This window comes from Apteryx mantelli, chromosome Z (genome assembly GCF_036417845.1).
Source record: "Apteryx mantelli isolate bAptMan1 chromosome Z, bAptMan1.hap1, whole genome shotgun sequence".
Classification (NCBI taxonomy): domain Eukaryota; kingdom Metazoa; phylum Chordata; class Aves; order Apterygiformes; family Apterygidae; genus Apteryx; species Apteryx mantelli.
The window spans coordinates 77,876,812-77,897,060 of record NC_090020.1 but is presented as its reverse complement, the minus strand read 5'-3'; the positions used below and the strand labels follow the sequence as shown (position 1 = coordinate 77,897,060).

The window sequence follows — 20,249 nt, the reverse complement described above, 5'->3', positions numbered from 1 at the left end:
CCGCAACAGGGGAGGCAGAGTGAAGAGGCAGCAACTCCCAAAAAACTAACCATTAGAGCCCACCCATGACTTCCTGCCCATGATGCACCCACCACGTACCACGAGGCAGCAGGGTCTGCATTTGACACTCAACAGCCCTCATATCCTGGGACATCAATTCCTTATTCCTGTTCACCTGCAGGGGAAAACAAGGCTTGGGAGCCTGCCCATGCCAGGCCTGGTCCCAAAGAGCCACTCACAGTAACACAGCCTCTGGGCACGGGTGTTTTTTTCATCTGACAAATCAGTCTTGCTAAACAACTAGCAGAGTTGATTGAGGGTGAGACAATGTGACAAACAGCAGCAACATAAACCAGCTGCCAGGACCACGTGGGAAACACGGATGACAGGGCAAGAGTGGTTCAGAAACAAACCTCTGCCACAGCCCCTGCAGCAAACCAGCACCAGTCAGCCACCTCTGTCCCACAGTGGTCAAACTCCCCTGCCTGGGCTCAGAGAAAAAGCTGCAAAAATGGGAACAAGCCCATAACACCAATGTGTCAAGGTGGGGGGAGTCAAAGTAATAGCCATTGTCCCAGAGGCACAACTAGCAAGATGAAAAGAGGGATTCCCCAAGAAACCATCTTTTCCCATGACCACATTATGGATCAATTTTAGTGACACAAATGAGCTGCCTCACTTAATAGTTATCCAGAAGCGTTTGCAACAAGCCTTGTTCCCTTCAAGCCCAGCCTGGGTATTTCCTCTTCTGTCTCTGGGAGACACAAATGCAGGATGAATCCCTCAAAGAAAAACATGCAATCAAAAAACCAAGACCATCCCCTCTTCAAACCCCATTCCCTTCTAATCTCCTCCTAAGGGAGGCCAACAGAACACAGGCAAATGATCTGCATCTCCTGAACCCCACCACATACAAAACAGAGTCTGCAATCCTGAGGCACACTTTAGACCAGAGGCAGGATGTAGCTCTTGTTCCTCACCCCATGGAAGGATGCCAGCTCTCAGTAAGATGCCAGACTGAGACAAACTAGGCCAAAGGCTGTGGGACACTCAATTTCTCCATGTACAAAGCCAGGTCACACTACGAGGATGGCTGCCAGCCAATAAAGGTTTAGAGGTGGCAAGCCCAGCACTATGACCAGCTTTTCTCCTTTCCCACCCAGCTTTGGCCGGAGTACTTCCTTGGCATCACTGTTCTGCTGCAGCTGTGCAGAGCCAGCTCACACAGGGCCTGAGCCTGATCACCTGCTTCAACAGGCAGTTATCAGGTGGCACTTGCCAAGCCCTTGAAGATAAACCCTTGCAGAGAAGGAAATGCCAATATAAACCTTGATCACCTCTCCTCCAACCTCTGGGATGCTGCTGCTGCTGCAGAGCAGCACCAAGGGCTACTGGCAGGGCAGGGGAGAAGATGCTGGAGCCACCTGGTACAGCTCAAAAGGAAAGCTGATGACAGAAAAATCCCTTGGGGGCTAGCTACTAAATTCACAGAAGCTACATCTGGCTCAGGAAGTCTCCAAGCTGCAAGTAGCTGGAGGCTGGGAGAGAACTGGCAGGAGCATTGATATACACTTGCTCTGTTCTTGCGCTCTTCCTCAGCATCTGCCTATGGGAAATTTTGGAGACAGGATGCACGGCTAGATGGACCTTTGCTCTAACCCCACACAGTCACTCTTCTGTAGAGCCAGACGTGGTTCAAGACACAGTCATGGGGACTGACACAGGCTAGGAACTAGTGACATTATGAGCTAATGAAAGAGTTTGTTTTCCAATTTGTTTTTAAGAGAAAAGATAGCTTTTGGGCCAAAAACACTTCCTATTTTTTCATTTATAAAAAAAGAAAAAGCTGAAGGGTAGAAACATATCAGTTTCCAAAAAAACAATTCTCCCTCTCAAAAAAGAAAGAGTCGAGGGAGTACTGAAACCCACGGGAACAGCTGTTCCCTCTAGTGTTGCCCACACCACTCACATACAGCTTCTACTTTTCTTATAGATCAGCTTTAAAAGTTTGGATGTTGCTATTCTCCCCACCAAAGCTGAGACACATCTGCAGTGTAGTGAACAAGTCATGGTCTTTTCTGGCCCTCATGTTATCCAAAAAGATGATCGACAGACAAGACATTCAACAAACAGCCCAGGATCACAGGTTTGCTTGGATGCGCCAATATGTTCCTTTGGAAACCAGAGACACATTCACCAGGAGATTCACAGAGCTCATGAGATAAAAAACTTCAAAGCCTCCCCCGTGCCTCTGAACACCTGGATGACTGAAGCCTTTTTTCCCTTGCAGGTTTCTAAATCAGGGACCAGCAGCTAATGCCTTTTCTTCAAGCTGCTCGGCAGGGCTCTCAAAGCAGACGCAGGATAGGGAGGCTTTGCACCTTCCCACACCAGCTCATTCAGCAGCTGAAGGTGATTGCTCTCCTAATGCAACCACCAGGCAGACAACACGGAGCAGGAGCAAGGCTTCCTCACTGCAGGGCAGAGGCCCTGGCACCAGACTACCCCAGCTGAGCTCTGCAAAGGGCCATCATCCCACTCCCCTTTGGGTCTCCCCCAGCTCACACCCGTGTTGCATCTGCCCAAGACAGTTTACACAGCAGCCTTAACTGCCTGCTGGTACCGTGTGACCACCTGCACTTGTGAGCACAAGGAGGACCTTTTCATGCAAAACAATCATGGCACCTTGAGGAAGGACGAGATGAAGGACAAGTCTACAAGACACAGAAGAAAAGGCATGGGCCAGGAAGAGCCAGGGCAAAGCCTCAAGCTAAAAGGCTGGCTAAAAAGGAGCAGATGGCTTCAAAGGCACTGTGTAGTCCAACACTGTCCATGCTCACAAGAGATTTCAGTAATACCACAAAGCAACATAGAACTGTCAGCAAGATCACCTCTTCAAAGGCAGGTATGAGAAAAAACAAAGCAAAACAAAAAAAAACCCACAACCAAACAAACCTTGAAGCCAAGTTAAACACGGTAGGAGAATAAGGGCGTGGAAAATGTCCTTGACCCAGGCTGAAGCTGTGACATTCCGCCATATCTAAGACCCCTAGAGCCACAAGCTGATCCAGGAGGGCCCCAGACCTTCATGTCATGGCTCTCCCACAGCTGTGGCCAGGGCCACCTGGGAGAACCTGTGTGCTGCCAGCTCACCTGTGAGGCCTGCGTTCAGGTTGACGATGAGAGGGCTGTTTTTCCAGTCAAAGGTTGCCAGGAGGTTGAGGAAGCGCAGAAACCCGACCTGGGGAGAGCTGCAGGTGAGAGAAAACAGCTTAATGCTGGTATTTGCTGCCCTAGCCAATCACCATGGCAGGAATGGGGCTTTGTGTATAACCTAGCAACAACCAGGGCACACGCAGTCCCAGAAGAGATGTCCGAGCTGAGAGAGAAATCCAGAAGGAGTACAAGGCATTTGGCCTTCTCTGGGTCCCTGAGTACACAGGGAAATCCTTTCCCCTTGTTCCTTCCTCCCCAGATTAAAGAAAAGAAAAAAAAAGAAAAAAAAACCCACACAACTCAAGAGATTGAAACATTTCCCCCAGTCTTCCCCATCTTCTGCAGCTCCCCCAACCAGGCAGCCTGCTGTCTAGGGGTAGAGCAAGGGGGAACGAGAGTCAGGACTGCTCCCATCTCCAGTGTGGCTCTCAAACAAGACCACCACAGACACCAGCCCAAGCTCTCGCTGTACCTCTGTTTCCCTGTAACACAACACACTTGCAAAACAAGACAGTTGAGAAGACGGGGCTCCTGCTAGCAGAGTATTTCAGGAGACAGGAAAGCTTTCCAGGCAGTAGACAGTTACTACTGTTATTTCCGGGAAGGAAACCGGATCTCAAGTGCAGGACAGACTAACCTTCAGGCTCTACACAGAGCATAAACATAGTCTTTAACTTCATTTCACTCCCTCTGGGCTGTATCCAGTCCACCTGCCAGAGGCTGCAAGCAATTGGCCCCAAGGAGATATTTACCAACACTCTGCTGTTTAGCTTTCAATGGCTGGCCTTCTGCCCTTCCCCCGGGAGTCTTTTCCAGGATAAACGGAGGCTGCAGCAGCCAGCACCACCATAACATCACTCCCAGGGAACCCAGGAGTACCAATGTGCTGCTAACCACCATGCATCCATCATTTCTACTTCTCCCAGCTGTTCCCCACAGGCCAAGGAATCCCATTAGTCCTCAGAAGGGCACAAAATGCCCCTAGCAGTTGATCCTGCCCCATGGCAGAGGAAGACCGGACCCCTGCATACACCACATCCGGAAAGAGGCATCCTGGGCCACTGCGCTGTGATGGTGCCACGGAGGCACTGTCCGTACTCAGAGGCCACAAAGACACTGGCTCCCATCCTTATCAGGTGAGCACACGGCCACCACTGCAGCTGGCAGCCTGCTGCTTCACCGCACCAGCTCTCCAGCACCAGCTCTCCAGCACAGCGGCACGCGGGGCAGAGGGTAGGTGTGGCCCAGCAGTACCAACAGCCTCTGCCTTCTCCAACCAGCTGCGCCCAGCAGAGCTTGGAACAGCTTTCTGGCATTACAGGGTCCTCCCACTCACTTTTGCATACCAGTGGATGGACCAGCCCTCCCAGCACCTCCTGCCCTGGCAGCATCCCTCCTCACTCCTTCATCCCATCTGCATGCTGAGTAGGGAAAAAGGTAGTTAATCCCCATCCAGCCAGTGTGGGCTCCCCATCCTCACCTGGGCGGAGTGAAGGGGGCTGGGTGGAGGAAAAGATAAGCCATGAGGAGGTCCACGCACTCCTCGGAGATGTGGTCACTCAGGAGCTGGGCGCTGACCCAGCGCTTGGCCAGCCGGCAGGTGCTGCCAAAGGCAGGGTGCTGCTGCTGGAGCCTATGTGGAGGAGGGAGAAAAGCATTCACGACTGTTCAGCTGAGATGTCCCAGGACCCAAACTGCCCTTCTAGCATTCAACAGAGAAGAGAGAAGCAAATCTCTGCCAGGGACCTGTGTTCCACATCACAAGCACAGGGCTCCCTTTACGGGTGTTGCATTTTCGGGAGAACAAAAGCATAATGCTACCACATGCTCCCCTGTAACTGTGCTGCTGTTCAGTACTTGTCTCCCCGTACCAGTGAGTTCTGATCTGACAAATGGGACAACCAGCTCTCTCCCCTACCCGCATTCACCCCCCTGCCCCCTCCTCAGAGGTCTTCCTGGCTCACAAGGAGGGCCGAGGGACCTCTTCCTTTTCTACAGTGAACTCTTCTCTGCACCACCATCCTCCATCATCCAAAGACACCTCCACACCAGCTCCCAGCAACAGGACATGTCCCACACCCTGGCATCCCAAACACTCTGCCTTGCCTACCCATGCAGGGAACTAGTTAGATAAGGCAGATGCACGGTCTCCAATTCCAGCTGCTGAGACTCCTCTGTGTCCTGGTACTTCAGCATCCCTTCTGGAGTGACTACTTCCTTCAAGATCAGGGGTTCTCGATGGTAGGCCACTTGGAGACGGAAAACATAGCCATCCTGAAATGGGGGCAGAAGGTGAAGTCAGGCTTGGCAGCAATATATGCAGGCTGCCATGCTACTCTGCACCCCAGGGCACAGACACAGCACTATCCTGGTCTCAGCACAAAGTATTCCCACATTCTTTACCGGGTCCAGCACCCAAATCCCGCTCTTATCCAGCATGGGCAACGACCACCCCCATAACTATACTTGTCTTCCTCTTCAGTAGCAAGGCACCATCACTCTGCAAGTACAGAGAAGGCTCCCACCACTCCCCTACCTTATACACATCAGTGTGGGTGACTGCAGGCCTGCAGATCAAATGGTGCTGCTGCTGGAGCAGCTCAGCCAGCTGGAGGTGGAAAGCTGCCTTGATTCGCTTGATGGCTTCTTTGTCCTGCGGCCACCGGCCACTGCCTTCCATGTGGCACACGACTGAGGGCAAAGAGACAAAAGGAGGCCAGTGAACCCCAAGGAGAAACAAGGTGTTAGAGGGCGCAGCAGGGACTAGAGGTTATAGCATAAGGGCAGGGGGAGCCAGGGCTCCGGTCCCACTTGTGACACACAAACAGAGCAGTAACTGAGTTAGTATTGCCTCCTCCCTCTGTTTCCTTCTAGAGGATCATCTCCTGCCGACATCTCTCCCCACTTACCTTTCAAAGGGGATATATAGGCTGGGCAGGGCTTGTCCTCTGAGGGAAGCAGCAAGTCTTTGTTCCTGATTCTGGTATGGAAGGAATAAACTGGCTTCATGGGAATAGGAGGGAAGACCTGGGATAAAGCATCAGCAAGGGACTTAGAGCAGGGAACAGAGCCCACACATCAAAGCACACTGCTTGCCCCCAAGCCTCCCGCCTCAGCAAAGCCCCCCGACACGGAGGGCTTGACCAGCCTTTGCACAGACAGCCCCAGGGATGGGACAGCATAAAAGAGGTACCACATCACCTCAAGGCCTCTCAGTAGCCACAAAGGCACAGATTAATTCTGTGTCACTCTGCACCCCAAAACTCAGCAGGGCCAAGGCCAGGGCCAGGGCCTTCCCTCAGCTCCTTGCTGGAGCCACAGCACACAGGCTGCACCTAGAAGCACTCACGTCCGTGTACCGGAGGGCCGGGTGAACGCCCTGCACCGCTGTCACCGTCAGTGGCAGCCCTTCCAGGTTCCAGAGCTTGCGGCTCAGGTCATCGTATGAGCAGACAACGCTGACCATGGCCTCCTCGCTGGTCCCCGAGGCCTGCAGACATCCAGAGAGTCTCTCAGTTTGTATCTCCCACCCCCGGGGAGATGAGCACAGGCACTGATCTTGCCTCCCTCTCTGCCTGGAGAGGCAACTGAGCACCAAGGAGCCAGGACCGCCACCCCAGAGAGCAGCTTTTTGCAAGCATGCTTGGCAAGATGGGGAGATATAGGAAAGAGGGAAACCAAGAGTAAATCTGTTTGTGGCTACCCAGCAGCCACAGGCATCCCAGTGGCTGCTTATCAAGTGGCAAGTGAAATGAATTCCTATAAAAAACACTATGGCAACACGAACAACTGTATTGCCACTGCTCTCCCCTATAAAGGGAGAAGCTAAGAGTGACTTGGAAGGTGAGAAGAGATTGTGTATTAGCCACAGCAAGATCTCTGCTACTGCCTCCCTTCTGCATACCGATACCACCAGAGGCAGCTGTTAACAGGAACTCAGCTCAGACTACATCCTTAGCCACGGCAGAGCTGTGAAGCACAGCAAAAACAACAAGAAAGGAAAGGAAACATCCAGAGCATCTCAAGAGCCCTGGGGAGGGCATTTGAGATGCACAGAAAGGAGAATTTCTGTTGTCCTGCTGCTCCCCCCACCCTAAAGTACAGCAAAGAAGCCTAAATGAGGAATAAGAGCACTGACTGCTCAGATGCAGCTGAATCAAGCTATATACACCCAACCAGCCTGGATTTTACAGCAGACCAGCAGCACCCTCTGCAGGGTGCACTGTGAATTACAAAACCCTAATCCATAAGAGGCTTTCCATCTCTAGAGTCCATCTTCTCTCCTCCATCTCATCCCTTGACCACTGCAGGCTTCCCCAGGCTGTTTGCGCATAAGCGACAGCCACTGGAGGAGTGTGGTCAGACACCCCTGCCCACAAGAGCAAATCTCTCCTTTGTCCCTCAAGGACTGGTGGAGATCAGACTCTTAAATCCTCCTCAAGTTCCAAAAAAGAGCACCCCCCTCATCATGGGATTTACCAGCTCTGCTCACTGCAGGCTAGCTTGCACAGACAAATTATGCTGTCCCATCACACCATAAGTAGTAGAAACTAGCATCCTGTCCCAAATGTGACACCCTGCTTTGGTGTAGCACAAAAAGCTCAGCAGATCTGAGAGCACTGCGCTGGATGCCTCAGTGTTTGCAGACAAGCGCTTTCCTTATCCTTGGGAACCAGCTATGAGCCTCAGGACCACAAATCTAAAATTACTTCCCCATAGCTCTTCCTATACCTCCCTTCCCTGAAAAACCTACAGCCCAATCTGGAATTGGGGAAGCAACTGTACCTCTTGTCCAGTCTTGATCACAGACTCCAGCAGGGCTCCCGTGTAACAGACAGAGGATTCAGGAATGTCTGCATGGCTACATGAAGGAAGACAAAAGAGCATTAAAGCTAGGACACATCACCTCAATCATCCTGATGCTGCTTGCGGCACCCATAGGCAAGGGCCAGTCCAAGCCCAAAGAAGGCCTTCCTATATGGGAAAGTCACAGTGAGGAGAATGCCAAGATCTTTGTGCATTCCTTCCATGCCCAGACCACCTACCCAAAGCAGCACAGCAACTCATGCAGCTTCACAGGATTCACAGCCAAAGCTGCCAATACACAGCCGTTCTTCCCAGGACCTCTCCTCAAGCAGGGATAAAGAGGCCCAAGCAACCCCTCATTCTTTGCAAGAGGGTCTCATTTTTGGCAGTAGATCTCAACTGCTACGGGGAGCTTTTCCAGTGCTCTAGGTAGACCCAACCTTGTGGACCGCTACAGGGTCTCATAGGATTTCATAAAACATCCCGTATGGTCCAGAGGGCTTCTCTTCTCAGCTCTGCCAACGATGAATGTCTCAACATTCATCTGTAAAGGCAGAATCAAACTGCCTCCTTGCCTTTAGCACTACCACAAGCGCCAGCTACAACGTCACATGGCGGTCCTCACTACATTCTCTTGGGAAGCAGCGAGGAGCATCCTGACCACAAAGCTGAAATGACTTCCTCGCTTCACAAAGCTGAAACAACCCACAAAGTCCCCCAAGACCTGGATCTGACAACAATGTTACCTCAAGGGCACTATAGATGCGGCACAAGCCATGGAGAGCAGCAGTAACCCCACACAACCATAGGTCTCCCAGCCATGGCTGCCATTTGGCCCTATTCAGAGCTACTTACAGCCACAGGAGGTGCCTGACAATTTGCTCAGGAATGAGGCGTTTCTGGCACACAGTGTTTGCCTCCCACACCACTGCCTCGCAGATGGTGCCATCCTGGAACCGCCTCAACTCAGACTTCTCCCCCCAGAAGGTCCGGAAGTCCTGGGCCTGCAGAGAGACATCGATGGTGCCAGAGCCATAGGTGACAGCTCAGGTCAGCTGAAGTGCTCGTGACTGCCAGCTGCCCTTATGGCCATCTGCAGCCATAGCACAGTGCCAGCTTCAGTCCAGCTCCCCAGCCCAGTTTCTGCCCGGCTCTGTTAACAGGAGAGGAATGCAGGCTCAGCCCCACCAAAATTTCCTCAGGTGGAGCAATGAGGAGCTTGGATTTGGGGTCTCCCGCTGCTTCCATCACATCCCCCTCCCCTCCTATTCATGCCTGCTTGGCCAACCATCTCCCCTGCCAGACCAAGAGGCCTCCTCACTCCTGGAGGCCTTCCTCTAACCCTCCTCACCTCACCAAGATGTCTCAAGGATACCAGCAGCCGCTCAGCAGTCTGCTTACTGCCACTTGCTCACACTGCTGCTGCTCCTTGGCCCTGAGCAGTTCATCCATGGCAGGCACCCAGCATCAACCATGGCAGGACAAGCTGATGGGCATTCCCAAGCTGCACGAACTTCCCCCAACCACCATCATCCTCTCCTGGATAAGGAAGGCTCTCCTTACCTCAGGACGATTGGCCTGCGGTCCCTTCTCCAACGTACTGGCAGCAAACTCTGGGAAAAACAGTAGTCCAAACGCCAGGGGCCCAATGTCTTTGTGTTTTGGGGGCTCAGCTTCAATGGGCCACTGAACAGAAACAGGGAATATGAAACACAAGGAGAGATGACTTTGCAGGAGTGGCATCTGTCAGGATATCAGACCACTAGATAAGCCACCTGCTACGCAGGACATACTCTCAGGTGCCCAGATGGGCACAGACAAGGAAGTCCTCATTTAATAGGTCTCCTTGATGAGAAAGCCAGTTGTCTTCACCCCGCCCCAATGCTGGGCAGGGACTCCTGCCCAAACCAAGTCTTTCTGGCTGCACCCAGCACCCTAGTCAAAGTCCCCCAGATCCTGTATGTGCCCCCCATAGAGGGGACAGACTCCTTCCATCCTGCAGTGATCAAAGATCCCCTTCCTGCACCCAACAGTACTGCAAGGAATGCCCAAGATCCCAAGCACAGCAGGGAACGCAAGGTCAAGCAGAGCTCCTGCTCAGTTGTGTTACCTCAGGAGTCTGGGGCAAGGAATGAGCCACCAGCAGTGCTCTCCCAGCCAGTCCGCGGGACAGCAGCGACACAATGAACGGAAGGGCTGCAGCCACATAGTTCCCACCTCGATCCATCAGCTCATTCAGCAGCTGCATCTTCTTGCAGGCACTTTGCAGCTTGGAGACATGTTTCAGGCTAGAGAAGGAGAGCAGCCAGTCACACTCACTCCTGCCTCCTCCACCAAATTCCTCCTGAGAAATATGCTGGAGGATGGATGAAGTGAGAAACAGAGGGTCCTTGGCCCAGGATTGGGGCTATGAGAAGCAGCACTGCATTACATCACTGTGAGGCCAGGATCCCCAGCTCTCTCAGGATGTACCATAGGAAATCCTGAGTTTTGGGACAGTCACCATTCCTCGCAGGCCAAAGCATTGACAGAAGCCCCCCTCCTCCTGAGAGGATATCCAAGCAATAAAAGTGGAAGGGCTGAATGTTAGAGGCACCAGTGTCTATCATAGCGCTATTGGGGCCATTCCCCACAAGGCAGGTCCCACATCCACCCTGGTCTGAAACCAGAAGCAGTCATTCCTTTCTGAACAGATTTGTTCAGCATCACCCCGCCAGCACAAGGACACTCACTGGAAGATGTGGTCAAAGGCTCTAAGCATGGGCTTTGCAGTCATGAACAGCACTTGGAAGCCATCCATGGTGCTGTCATCCAGAATTTCCATGGAGCGCTTGGCTTCAAATTGGACCTGAACAAGGAGACGACACAGAGCAAAGGCATGAATGGGAGGGAAGGGGTGGAAAGCAAATCCTTCCAGCAGCAGTCACCAACAGTCTCCAGTCAACCATGGCCACCCCAGCTCCGTGGTCACCAGCAGACACCAATCCCAGACAGCTTCCATCCTCGGCATGGAGCCGAGTGACCAACAGTGCTTGCTGCCAGCTATGTGGCCCCTCTAGACCCTTCTTGGCATTCCTGCAATCAGTGTAGGTTTTTTCTGCTCCAAAACAGTCATTTCTGTTAAACAGCTGTTTGGCTTCACCCAGACATGCCCAGACAGCAGAAAACAGTTTCCCTCCATCATACAAGCAGGAAAGGTAAGGTGGCACTAAATCCAAGTCTTAATATCCCCTTCTAAGCTTCGGAACTGGGGGTGTTTGTTAAAGGCTTAAAAAAGCAGCACTGAACTGCCTCCCCATGTCCAACATCCTTCTCCGAGATGTCTAAGCACCCTCCGCCTGCCTCAGCTCACTTGAGTGATGGAAGCAAATTAGGCAGTAGTTCATCCCATCACCTTCCCTCCCCTCCTGCCCCTGCAGCCCCGCTGTCCCCTCAGGGTGCTGTCATATGGCTGAGGAGGCTGTTTTCTGGCATGAGGCTTTCTATTAACAACACAGGAACTGAATAAGGTTTAAGAAAAAAAAAAATCCACAAGGACATTTCCTTTGTCCCAGGAAATCAGTGCATGTGACAGAAGGTTAGTGTGTAACCTCTGCAAAGTCAGCTTCAGAAGCCAGCCAACAGGGCAGGACTGCATCAACCACACCATAGACACACAGCTGTCCCAGGCCATGGGGCTCAGCAACTCTTTAACAGAAACCATCAGTTTGTGAGCAGAAGAGCCTCATATTGGCAGTGGGTACAGGAAAGGAGAGTACTCCTCTTTGGTCCTGGACCCTAAAACAGCATCTTAGGATGTCCTCATAATCTGCCGGTACCTGGTGGTATTTGCTGGCAGTCATATCGGCGCAGAGGTTCACCAGCCCAGAGGGATCCACAAAAACCACTTCAAAAGCCTGGTGAAAGTCAGCCAGGGAAGGCTGGAAGAGCAAACACAGTCCTTAGTGCCACAGTGCAGCACAGACATTAAGACACCACAACCGCACCTCCACCCCAAGTCCCTAAAACAGTGACCAGGCCGCTGGATACATCCCTGCCCAGGCAGCCCCACAGCGCCAGCAGCACAGCTGGCAGTCAAACATGGGCACAAGCCCTCCCTGGAAGGTTGCTTACGAGGGAGGAGTCCGTATCCTTTGCTAGGCTGATCCCTGTCATGCTCAGGTCTGTGGTGGCTGTGGACAGAGAGGAAGGAACAAGTCATGCTGTCATCCACATCTCCCCCATTGGTGAGGGCGGTACATCCACATGTCAGTACCATTGCAGTCTGACAACTCTAAACGGTGCTAAAACATGATGCTGGCCTCTACCCCACGCTGTGGCCTACCCGTTCGTCACCAAGTCACTCCATCCACCCCTGCTCTCATCCCCTCCTGCCCTTTCCCACCCACAGGGCCCTTCCACACCACCGTCAGGGGGACAAAAGCCATGATTCCCTTTCCCCCACCCCATTCTGGCCAGGAGCTGAGCCCATGTGTCCCATACTGAGGGATGGGGAAGAAGGCAGTGGTCCAGCACCCCTAGGCACCAGAGACTCTGGCACTGAATGAACCCCAGGAACAGGCTTTACCCACTGCCACCTGTTGGAAAGAGCCAATCAGCAGGAAGCGAGTAGGGCTGGCAGGGGAGGGAAGGGGTCCCAGCTTCCCCTACAGCCCTTCTGAATACATTTCATAGTATTGCAACAGGTTTTTGTTTTGATACTCAGGAAGCACAGAGGCTTCATCTCTCACCAGGGAGGAATACTCTACCCAGGACAGCTGGGCCCATTCCTGACACCAGCAGAGAAACACAGCCAAAATAACTTCCCTTTCTACCCCGGCAATTACCCTGCTTGGTAACCTTCTTGCTCTCCCTTCTCGGAGGTAGGATATAGCTCTTGTCAGCTGGCTCACAGCTGCACAAGATGATCCTACAAGGGCAGCCCCAGCTGGTCCTCCAGCTCTCCACCTGCTGAGCCCAGCACGCAGAGGTTAAGGACCTGCTTCGTGCAGAGACTCTGCTGACACCAGCCTCTCCCTGCCCAGAGACACCTCTGGAAACTCACCCAGGAACTGCAGAACATTCCTCAGCACCTGGTACCCACTCATCATCTTAACGATCTTGCGTTTTGTAAGCAGATAGGCAACCAGCATAGAGGCCAAGAAGCCATTGAAACAGCCTAAGCCCTGCAAAAACAGAGACAGTTGAGTCAGGGAGAGCTCGGCAAGGCACTGCAAGCCCCAGTGCTCACCCCACACGGCTGCTCCCAGCCACTGTCATCACCAGCAGTGCAGCCCCAAAGCCTCAGCCCAGCCAGGAAGAGGTAGAGGCAAGGCCTTACACAAGAAGGAGGACCCATGGTCCTTTGGGAAACAGATGAGTTCCCCAAAACACTTCTTCACTCCTAGAATCTCAAAGAAGCGCAAGCATGCAGTTCACACAGACCCATCGCAGTCCACAGGGCAAGATGGAGCTCCTTGAAACCTAACTCAGCTCATATCTGAGCCCCAAGCCAACCACACAACCCACAAGAGCCAAACCGTCACCTTCCCACCCATAAGGAGGGAAGTGAACAGGCCAAGGCCAGATTAGCCACGTGAGCAGAGTCGGCCTCATCCCCCAGCACAGAGCATACCTTGCTGAGCTGCCGCTGGTGCAGCCAGACTTTGAGAAGGGCCAGCCCATCCTTCATGCCTGGGAAGTCAGTGGCCACATTGGACAAGAAATGCAGGTGGGACAGCAGCACCGTGTCACAGAGGATGGAGTTGTTGTAGTGAGGGGTTGGGGGTTCCAGGGCTCCTGGGTGGGGATATGACAGCATGTTGGACCCCACCACAAACCTCCCATCCACAAAAAACGGCCTCAGCAAACCCAGCTCCCTGCACCGGGAGCAGGCTTCAGCAGAGCCACACAGCCTCGTGTTCCCCCAGCCCCAGGTCCTACCTTCTTTGGAGGTGCTCTGCTCCATGAACCAGGCTGTCCGAACATTGTTCTTGCTGGGATAGAAGCGGCTTGGCTTGAAAAAACCCAGGGCAGGACAGGCATGGAGTCGAACGGTGACCAGCTTCTCATCTTTGCCTGTAAGCACCAGGGATAGAAGTACAGGAGGAAGAGATGTCAAAGACCCAGACTATGACTACCTGAGAAGACAGGAAGCATCCCCATCTCAGAAAAAGGGAAAAGCTCCTTCCCAGCTTAGCTCAGCAGTGGTAGAAATCATCTCAGAGCAGAGAGCAACCACATCTCAGAACTGATAAGACAGAGTTCACACTGCTCCCGTCCCCAGTCCTGTCTTCTTCCCTCCCCGCCAGCCAGCAAGGTGCGCCCCAGCACCCTCATCCTGCACCCTCCCATGCATCCTCACCTCAGCCACCCCACTGCCTATCTTGGACCCAAACCTGCCATCGCCTCAGGTCTGTGGAAACAACAAGCAGCACTCAGCAATTCACATGTCCCGTATTGTTTCAGGGAAGAGCCAGACTCTGCACAGCTGCCTTGGGAAGGCAAGAAGACAGCAGGGACATGGAGAACAGGGAGAAGGGGCAGTGCTAGACAGCGTTTTTGTAGGGTCTGCTTTACTCCCTGAAATACGCATAAGCCATACCAGCCAGCAAGGATGGGGAGCCCAGCAGAGCTGCAGAAGGGGATGAGGAGCCAAAGTAAGGAGAAGGACCATGAGGATTGGAGGAACAGGAGAAATGGAAGCATCAAAGCTTCAAAATTTATCACCAATTGCAACAACAGCTCCAAACTGACCTGGTTCCCTCTCCAAAGCACCTGTTACACACTATGAGACCCCCCACTCTCCAGCTAAGACAGAAAATGCTAGCACTGGCTCACAGCCCCCTACCAGAGCAAGGCTCAGGTGCTACCTTGCGGCCTCAAGAGCAGGATGGGCTTGAGATGGTTGCTGTTCATGTAGGCAAATGTCACACTGCCAAAGAGCTTCTCCTTGGAGAAGTGATGGGCGATGTAAGCAAGGTACAGAGCTCTCTTCCGGTGGTAGCGCTGGTTCAGGTTGTCTTTGTCCTGGAAGATTTCCTGGGCAGAAGGGAAAGGTGGAGCTCTTGCAGAGGCCAGTTTCAGCCTGAGGCACTGCACCACCTTCAGCTCTCCCCGGCCTCACAAACATCCCTATTTCAGACATGCAGCTACTCCCAGGAGGACAGCCCCAAGGAGTGACAAGCCAGCCCAAAGCGCTCATCAGGCACTACAATCACTGGACACAGAGCTATTCAGCCGAACAGGTCTTCACTCATCTCAGACCCCACTATCCATGGGGCAGAGAAAGTCTGGACAGCAGGAGAAGGGAGCTCTGCAGGGATAACAGCCTATGAACATCACCCACCCTTCAACACAGGCTTGGGAGCAGGGGTAGATCGTGCAATGGGATATGAAGTCAGGTGGCATCCTGGCATCCCTGGCAATGTGGAAAATGTTCAGCCCAAAGAGAATGAAGACCCTTGCAAGGAACTGAAATCGAAGCAGCAGAAAGCTCTGATCTAGCAAGCGGGGAGACTGCGCTCCCCAGCTCCTTGTAGGGGCTGCCACGCTGTGCATCAGATGCTGCAGCCTCACTCAGGAATCAAGTGAACAGGACAGGAGGCACAGAGGACAGCAGGGGACGGGGCTCGGCCAGGCCCCAGGCTACTCAGGAGCAGACAGGGCTACACTTACCCGCGGCATGGTCACAGCCACATCCACATTGATCTCTGGCTTAATGCAGGTGCCCAGCAGGTAGCTGCCCACCACCTTCAGCTCGGCTGGGGGCAGGAACCGAAATCTCCCCTTCACACTGAACGGCACCTGCAGGAAGGGGACCTTCACGCCCTTGGGGAGCCAGGCCTGGTCGGTGAGCTGGGAACAGACAGGACACATGAAAAGCTCTTAGTGCCATCAACAGCAGCCATGCAGAGACCAAGAGCCCTCTTCCCACATAACGCTCCTTTGAGCTGGCAGGAGCCTGGACCAAGGAGTTAGAGATGGAGCATCCCTCTCCCCCACCAACTCAAATCAAGCTATTATTTTTTCAGTCCCTAAGGGAGATATTCCACAGGGACTTCAGCCTGCACAGAAACAGCTTGTCATCAGCAGAGCCTGCTCCTTACAGAGGCCTTGCCGCCTCCTGCACCCTTCTGGGACATACATCAGTTTCTGAGGTCTCTGGGATGGAGCTCAATAGGCTATTAATTTCATGGAGGAAGGCATCAATCCTCTTCTTCTTTGTCTCCTTCAACGTCACCTCTTTCAGAAGCTCTTCAATCTGCAGAGAGAAGGTGCAGACTGTGAAAGGCAGCTGCAATGTTGGAAACCACTCCTGCCCTTTACCTTGCCCCCCAGCACCAAGCATGAGCCTGGCGAAGAGGCCAGGAGGTGAGCTGGGCAAGACCTGAGCCTCTCCACAAGCTCTGCTCAGAGCTGAGAGTCCAGCTGGCCCATGGGCAGAGGCATAACACAGCTGCTCCTCTCACAAGGAGCACTGAACCGGGAACAAAATCCATCTTACCAGCTCCTGTCTGAGGCCCAGCCAGTGTAAAACTGGCAGGATTCACGCAGGTCTTGCCCTCAGAAAGGTTTTTCAAATGACAGGGCACCAGCCACAGGAAAACACCTTGCAGGGTTCCCATCAGCAACCGGGCCCAAGAGATCTTGCTACCAAAAGCAGCAAATAGGCAGGAGATCAAAGCCGCTCCTCAAAATCACAAGCGTTACAATCACCAGGAGCTATTTACCCACCGGCCTGACCTCCCACCTAACAAGGGCTGCTTGTGTTCACAGGACATAGCCAAAACCCTCCCGTCCCGCCCAGAACCGGCTCCCGGCAAAAGAGAGGAGCCCGGCGCTGTCCCTCCACGGCGCTGCGCAGCCCCGGGGCCCGGCCGACCTGCAGGCGGAGGAGGCTGGAGTGGAAGAGGTCCTCGGTCTCCTTGAGCTGCTGCAGCTCCTCGCTCGTCGGCGGCTTGTAGAGCTCGGCGCGGCTCAGCTTCACCGGCTGCAGGAGCCCGGCGGCGGGAGGCCGCTTCCTGCCCCGGCCCCGGCCCGGGCTGCCCGCGCTGCGCTGCCCCCCGGCAGCCGCCGCCACCGCCGCCGCCGCCTCGGCTCCCTCCGGCCCCTGCGTGGCACAGACACCACGTTGGCTGCAGCCCGGCGCGGGGAGGGGACCGGGCCCTGCCGCGCCGTCGGTGCCGCCCCCCCCGTCCGGTCCCCGCTGCCGCCGCCGCCGCCGCCTCACCGCCATGGTCGCCACCGCCGCGCACACGTGGGCGGTCCCGCGCCGCGTGGGGCGCCGCCAACCCTGCTGGCCGCAGCGCGCCGCTCCCCATTGGCCGCGCCCGCCAAGGCTCCGTCTCCATTGGTCGCGCGGGCTCCGCCCCGCCTCCCCGGGCCGCCTGCCGGGCCGCCCCCGCCCAGCCAAGCTTGCTTGAGAGAGGAGAGAGGCTTGCTGCCTCGCTTTGCGGCACGCCGTGCCGGAAAGCAACAGGGGGTTGCAGCGCTTGAGGGTGATTTACGGCAGCGACGCTCTCCCCACCGATGTGGGATGACCCCCATCCTGGTGTGGGGGGGATGTCACCGCCGCATAGGCCCAGTGTCCCAAGGTCCCCCAGCCCCAGTGTTTCCCCAGCCCCAGTGCCTCCCAACGCCAGTATCCCCCGAACCCCAAGTACCCCCCAGCCCCGGTGCCCCCCCGGCCCCAGTGCCCCCCTGGCCCCAGTGCCCCCCCAGCCCCAGTACCCCCCAGCCCCAGTATCCCCCAAACCCCAGTGCCCCTGAGCCCCAGTATCCCCCAGCCCCAGTGTTCCCCAGCCCCAGCACCCCTGAGCCCCAGTGTCTCCCCAGCCCCAGTATCCCCCAAACCCCAGTATCCCCCAACCCCAGTGCCCCCCCAGCACCAGTGCCCCTGAGCCTCCCGGTGTCCCCCCAGCCCCAGTATCCCACAGTCCTGGGGCAAAAGGGGAGTAACCCAAATTAGTAACCTTTCACCCCTGAATTTAACAAACTGACACTCCCGCCCCCAAAACGCAGTGCCGGAGGGAGCCCAGTGTGGTTCGGTTTAATGCTCCTGGCCCGGCCACACATTGGCCCCGCAGACCGGCTTCCCCGGGTTGCCAGCCCCTCTCCGCTTGGGGCTGATCTTAGCCACTTGTCCTGGATGTATCCGCGTTTCCTCTGGGAGAGCCTGATGCAAGCAGCACGAAATATTTTGCATCATGTTCGCAAGAATCAAAAGGGACCTTAAAATAACGGGGCAGGAGGGTGTTGGATCTTCAGGGGAAAATGATCAGGGTTTAATAAACATACCCGACTCAGATTTTCAATCCAGTATGACTTCTTGCTATGATCAATGGGAAAATTTGGGGCTGTTTGGGTCTAGGTGTTAGGTGGATAACAAGGCCGTCAGCTGGGCTTAGAGAAGATGGTGCCAAAGTCGCCAGATGTCGGATGTAAATAAACATCTAGCAAAATGAGCTGCAGTTTGCACAATACACATTATTCTAGGAAACAGCTGAACTGGGTCTGGAAAACTGATCCTTTCCAGTAATCTGGAGCAGAAGCCACTGTAACACTTTAACCTGAGCAACTCCGTTCAAAACCACATCAAGATTTACGCCAAAGGGCCGCGCAGGTGGCCTGTGGCTGGGGTTTTCTTCGCTGCTCTGCCACGTACGACAGCAGGAAGATCATTTTGCCTCTCCCGCTGCGAACGCTCCCTCTGTGATGTGGGGTTAATAGCACTGCCCTGCTCCATGGGGAAGTTGTACCGACAAGTGAGGGATCAGCTGCTTCAGCACCGGAGCGGCATACGTTTTCTGGTGCGAGTTTTGAACAACCTGGGTTATTCTAGAAAATACACCTGAAGGTTTTAAAATACAGTGACAACACGGAATTATTTCCCATGCTTAGAAAATAGATTTACCAAACTAACTGGGCCATAGGCAGCACTGCCAGTTTGATCCTGGGTAACACGACCTGTCTGCACTCTGCAGGGCCGGAGTCTGGTGTTTCGTGATTAATTGGTGTGGACATCCCGTACACAACCTGTAGAGAGCATAAGGCAAAAACTGCAGCAGCCTGCCTTGACTTGGCAAACTCCCACCGGGGCTGGAAGAGGCAACGTGAGCTGGGTTCAGCTGGCTGCAGCTCACATGCGGATTACTGGAGCGGGAGAAATAGTCCCTAAAAAGCGGTGCCTTTATAGAAACAATTCCAAACCCCAGACCGAACCAGATTAAGGTTGTCGGGGTATTTAAAAGCCCATCTTATGTGTGTCCCCTAATGAAAGGTCACAGATTTAAAACTCAGATCATTTTAGTTCTGTTTCCAGCCCTTCAGCTGGTGTTTGACAACCTCAGACAGTTTAATTCATTTCTCTGTGCCTTGCCTTGCATCGCTGCAAAATAGGCATGTTGCAACTCCAGTGGCACCATCCTTCTTTAGGATGACTCTGTTCTGGGGGTGGCAATCCCAGCCTGGAGTTTATCATCTTCAGGTCAGATCCAAATTCTTCTCCCTGAAGACCTGCAACCATCAGTTAAGGTTTTATCCTGAATTGTAAGAATGCTTTAAGTAGGATATCTTAACGAGCAAGTGTGTAGGCATTTCATGATAGAGGGTGAAAGACCAACTATCTACCACTGCTGTACTGAAAATAAATGTAAGAGTTCAGAGAACAAGTGAGTTGGGCTGAGCTATATGTCTAACATAGGACACCTAGACCAAATCAGGCTTGTTCATAATCATATGGCGTGCTTAATATATGTCATTTTTTACATACAATTCACACGAGCACTGATTCCTGTATATGAATGAGCGTATGTTCATATAACGTCTGCCTGAGTCTGCTGACAAGCCTGAAACCATGAATGAAATGGGTGAATTTCCCAGCCCCTCTTCATCCGGTGACGGTATTGACTTTAGAGAGACCTCAGTGTTAATATTGGCTGTCTAACATAGTTCCATCCAGCAAGTGGAGCAAGGAGAAGAGAGGCAAGCTCATGAAAAGGAAGAAAAGAGGAGAAGGAGGGAGTAAGAGAAACCACAGGCAGGAAGATTCGCAGCACATTTTCTCCCGGACGCTGAGTGCAATGGAGGCTGGTGCACAGAAGTACCACTCGCAGCAGCTCCGCAGTGCCTCGCTTCCCGGAGATCCCTGACACCGTGAAGCACAAATGAACATTTAACTGCCCACTGCATGGCTGGGTCCTGGGGCCGATTTTCAGTGGGATTTAGGCTGCTAAAGCCGTCTGTGG

At 53.7% G+C, this 20,249-nt stretch overlaps 1 protein-coding gene across 1 annotated transcript in view; it reads right to left on the bottom strand.

The window, feature by feature from the left end:
- NOL6 (nucleolar protein 6) overlaps positions 1–17,239 on the bottom strand; it is a 38,763-nt gene extending 21,524 nt beyond the window's left edge. The window contains exons 1-20 of the mRNA XM_067316460.1: positions 16,886–17,239; positions 16,148–16,264; positions 15,679–15,858; positions 14,874–15,042; positions 13,945–14,079; positions 13,637–13,800; positions 13,067–13,187; positions 12,136–12,194; positions 11,841–11,942; positions 10,755–10,870; positions 10,133–10,310; positions 9,586–9,708; positions 8,878–9,026; positions 8,002–8,077; positions 6,566–6,706; positions 6,126–6,243; positions 5,753–5,907; positions 5,327–5,490; positions 4,697–4,849; positions 3,154–3,251 (exon numbers count right to left, since the gene is read on the bottom strand). Of these exons, the coding sequence (XP_067172561.1) occupies positions 3,154–3,251; positions 4,697–4,849; positions 5,327–5,490; positions 5,753–5,907; positions 6,126–6,243; positions 6,566–6,706; positions 8,002–8,077; positions 8,878–9,026; positions 9,586–9,708; positions 10,133–10,310; positions 10,755–10,870; positions 11,841–11,942; positions 12,136–12,194; positions 13,067–13,187; positions 13,637–13,800; positions 13,945–14,079; positions 14,874–15,042; positions 15,679–15,858; positions 16,148–16,264; positions 16,886–17,239 (2,872 nt within the window). The remainder of the gene's footprint in view (positions 1–3,153; positions 3,252–4,696; positions 4,850–5,326; positions 5,491–5,752; positions 5,908–6,125; positions 6,244–6,565; positions 6,707–8,001; positions 8,078–8,877; positions 9,027–9,585; positions 9,709–10,132; positions 10,311–10,754; positions 10,871–11,840; positions 11,943–12,135; positions 12,195–13,066; positions 13,188–13,636; positions 13,801–13,944; positions 14,080–14,873; positions 15,043–15,678; positions 15,859–16,147; positions 16,265–16,885) is intronic.
- Positions 17,240–20,249: the final 3,010 nt, after the last annotated feature.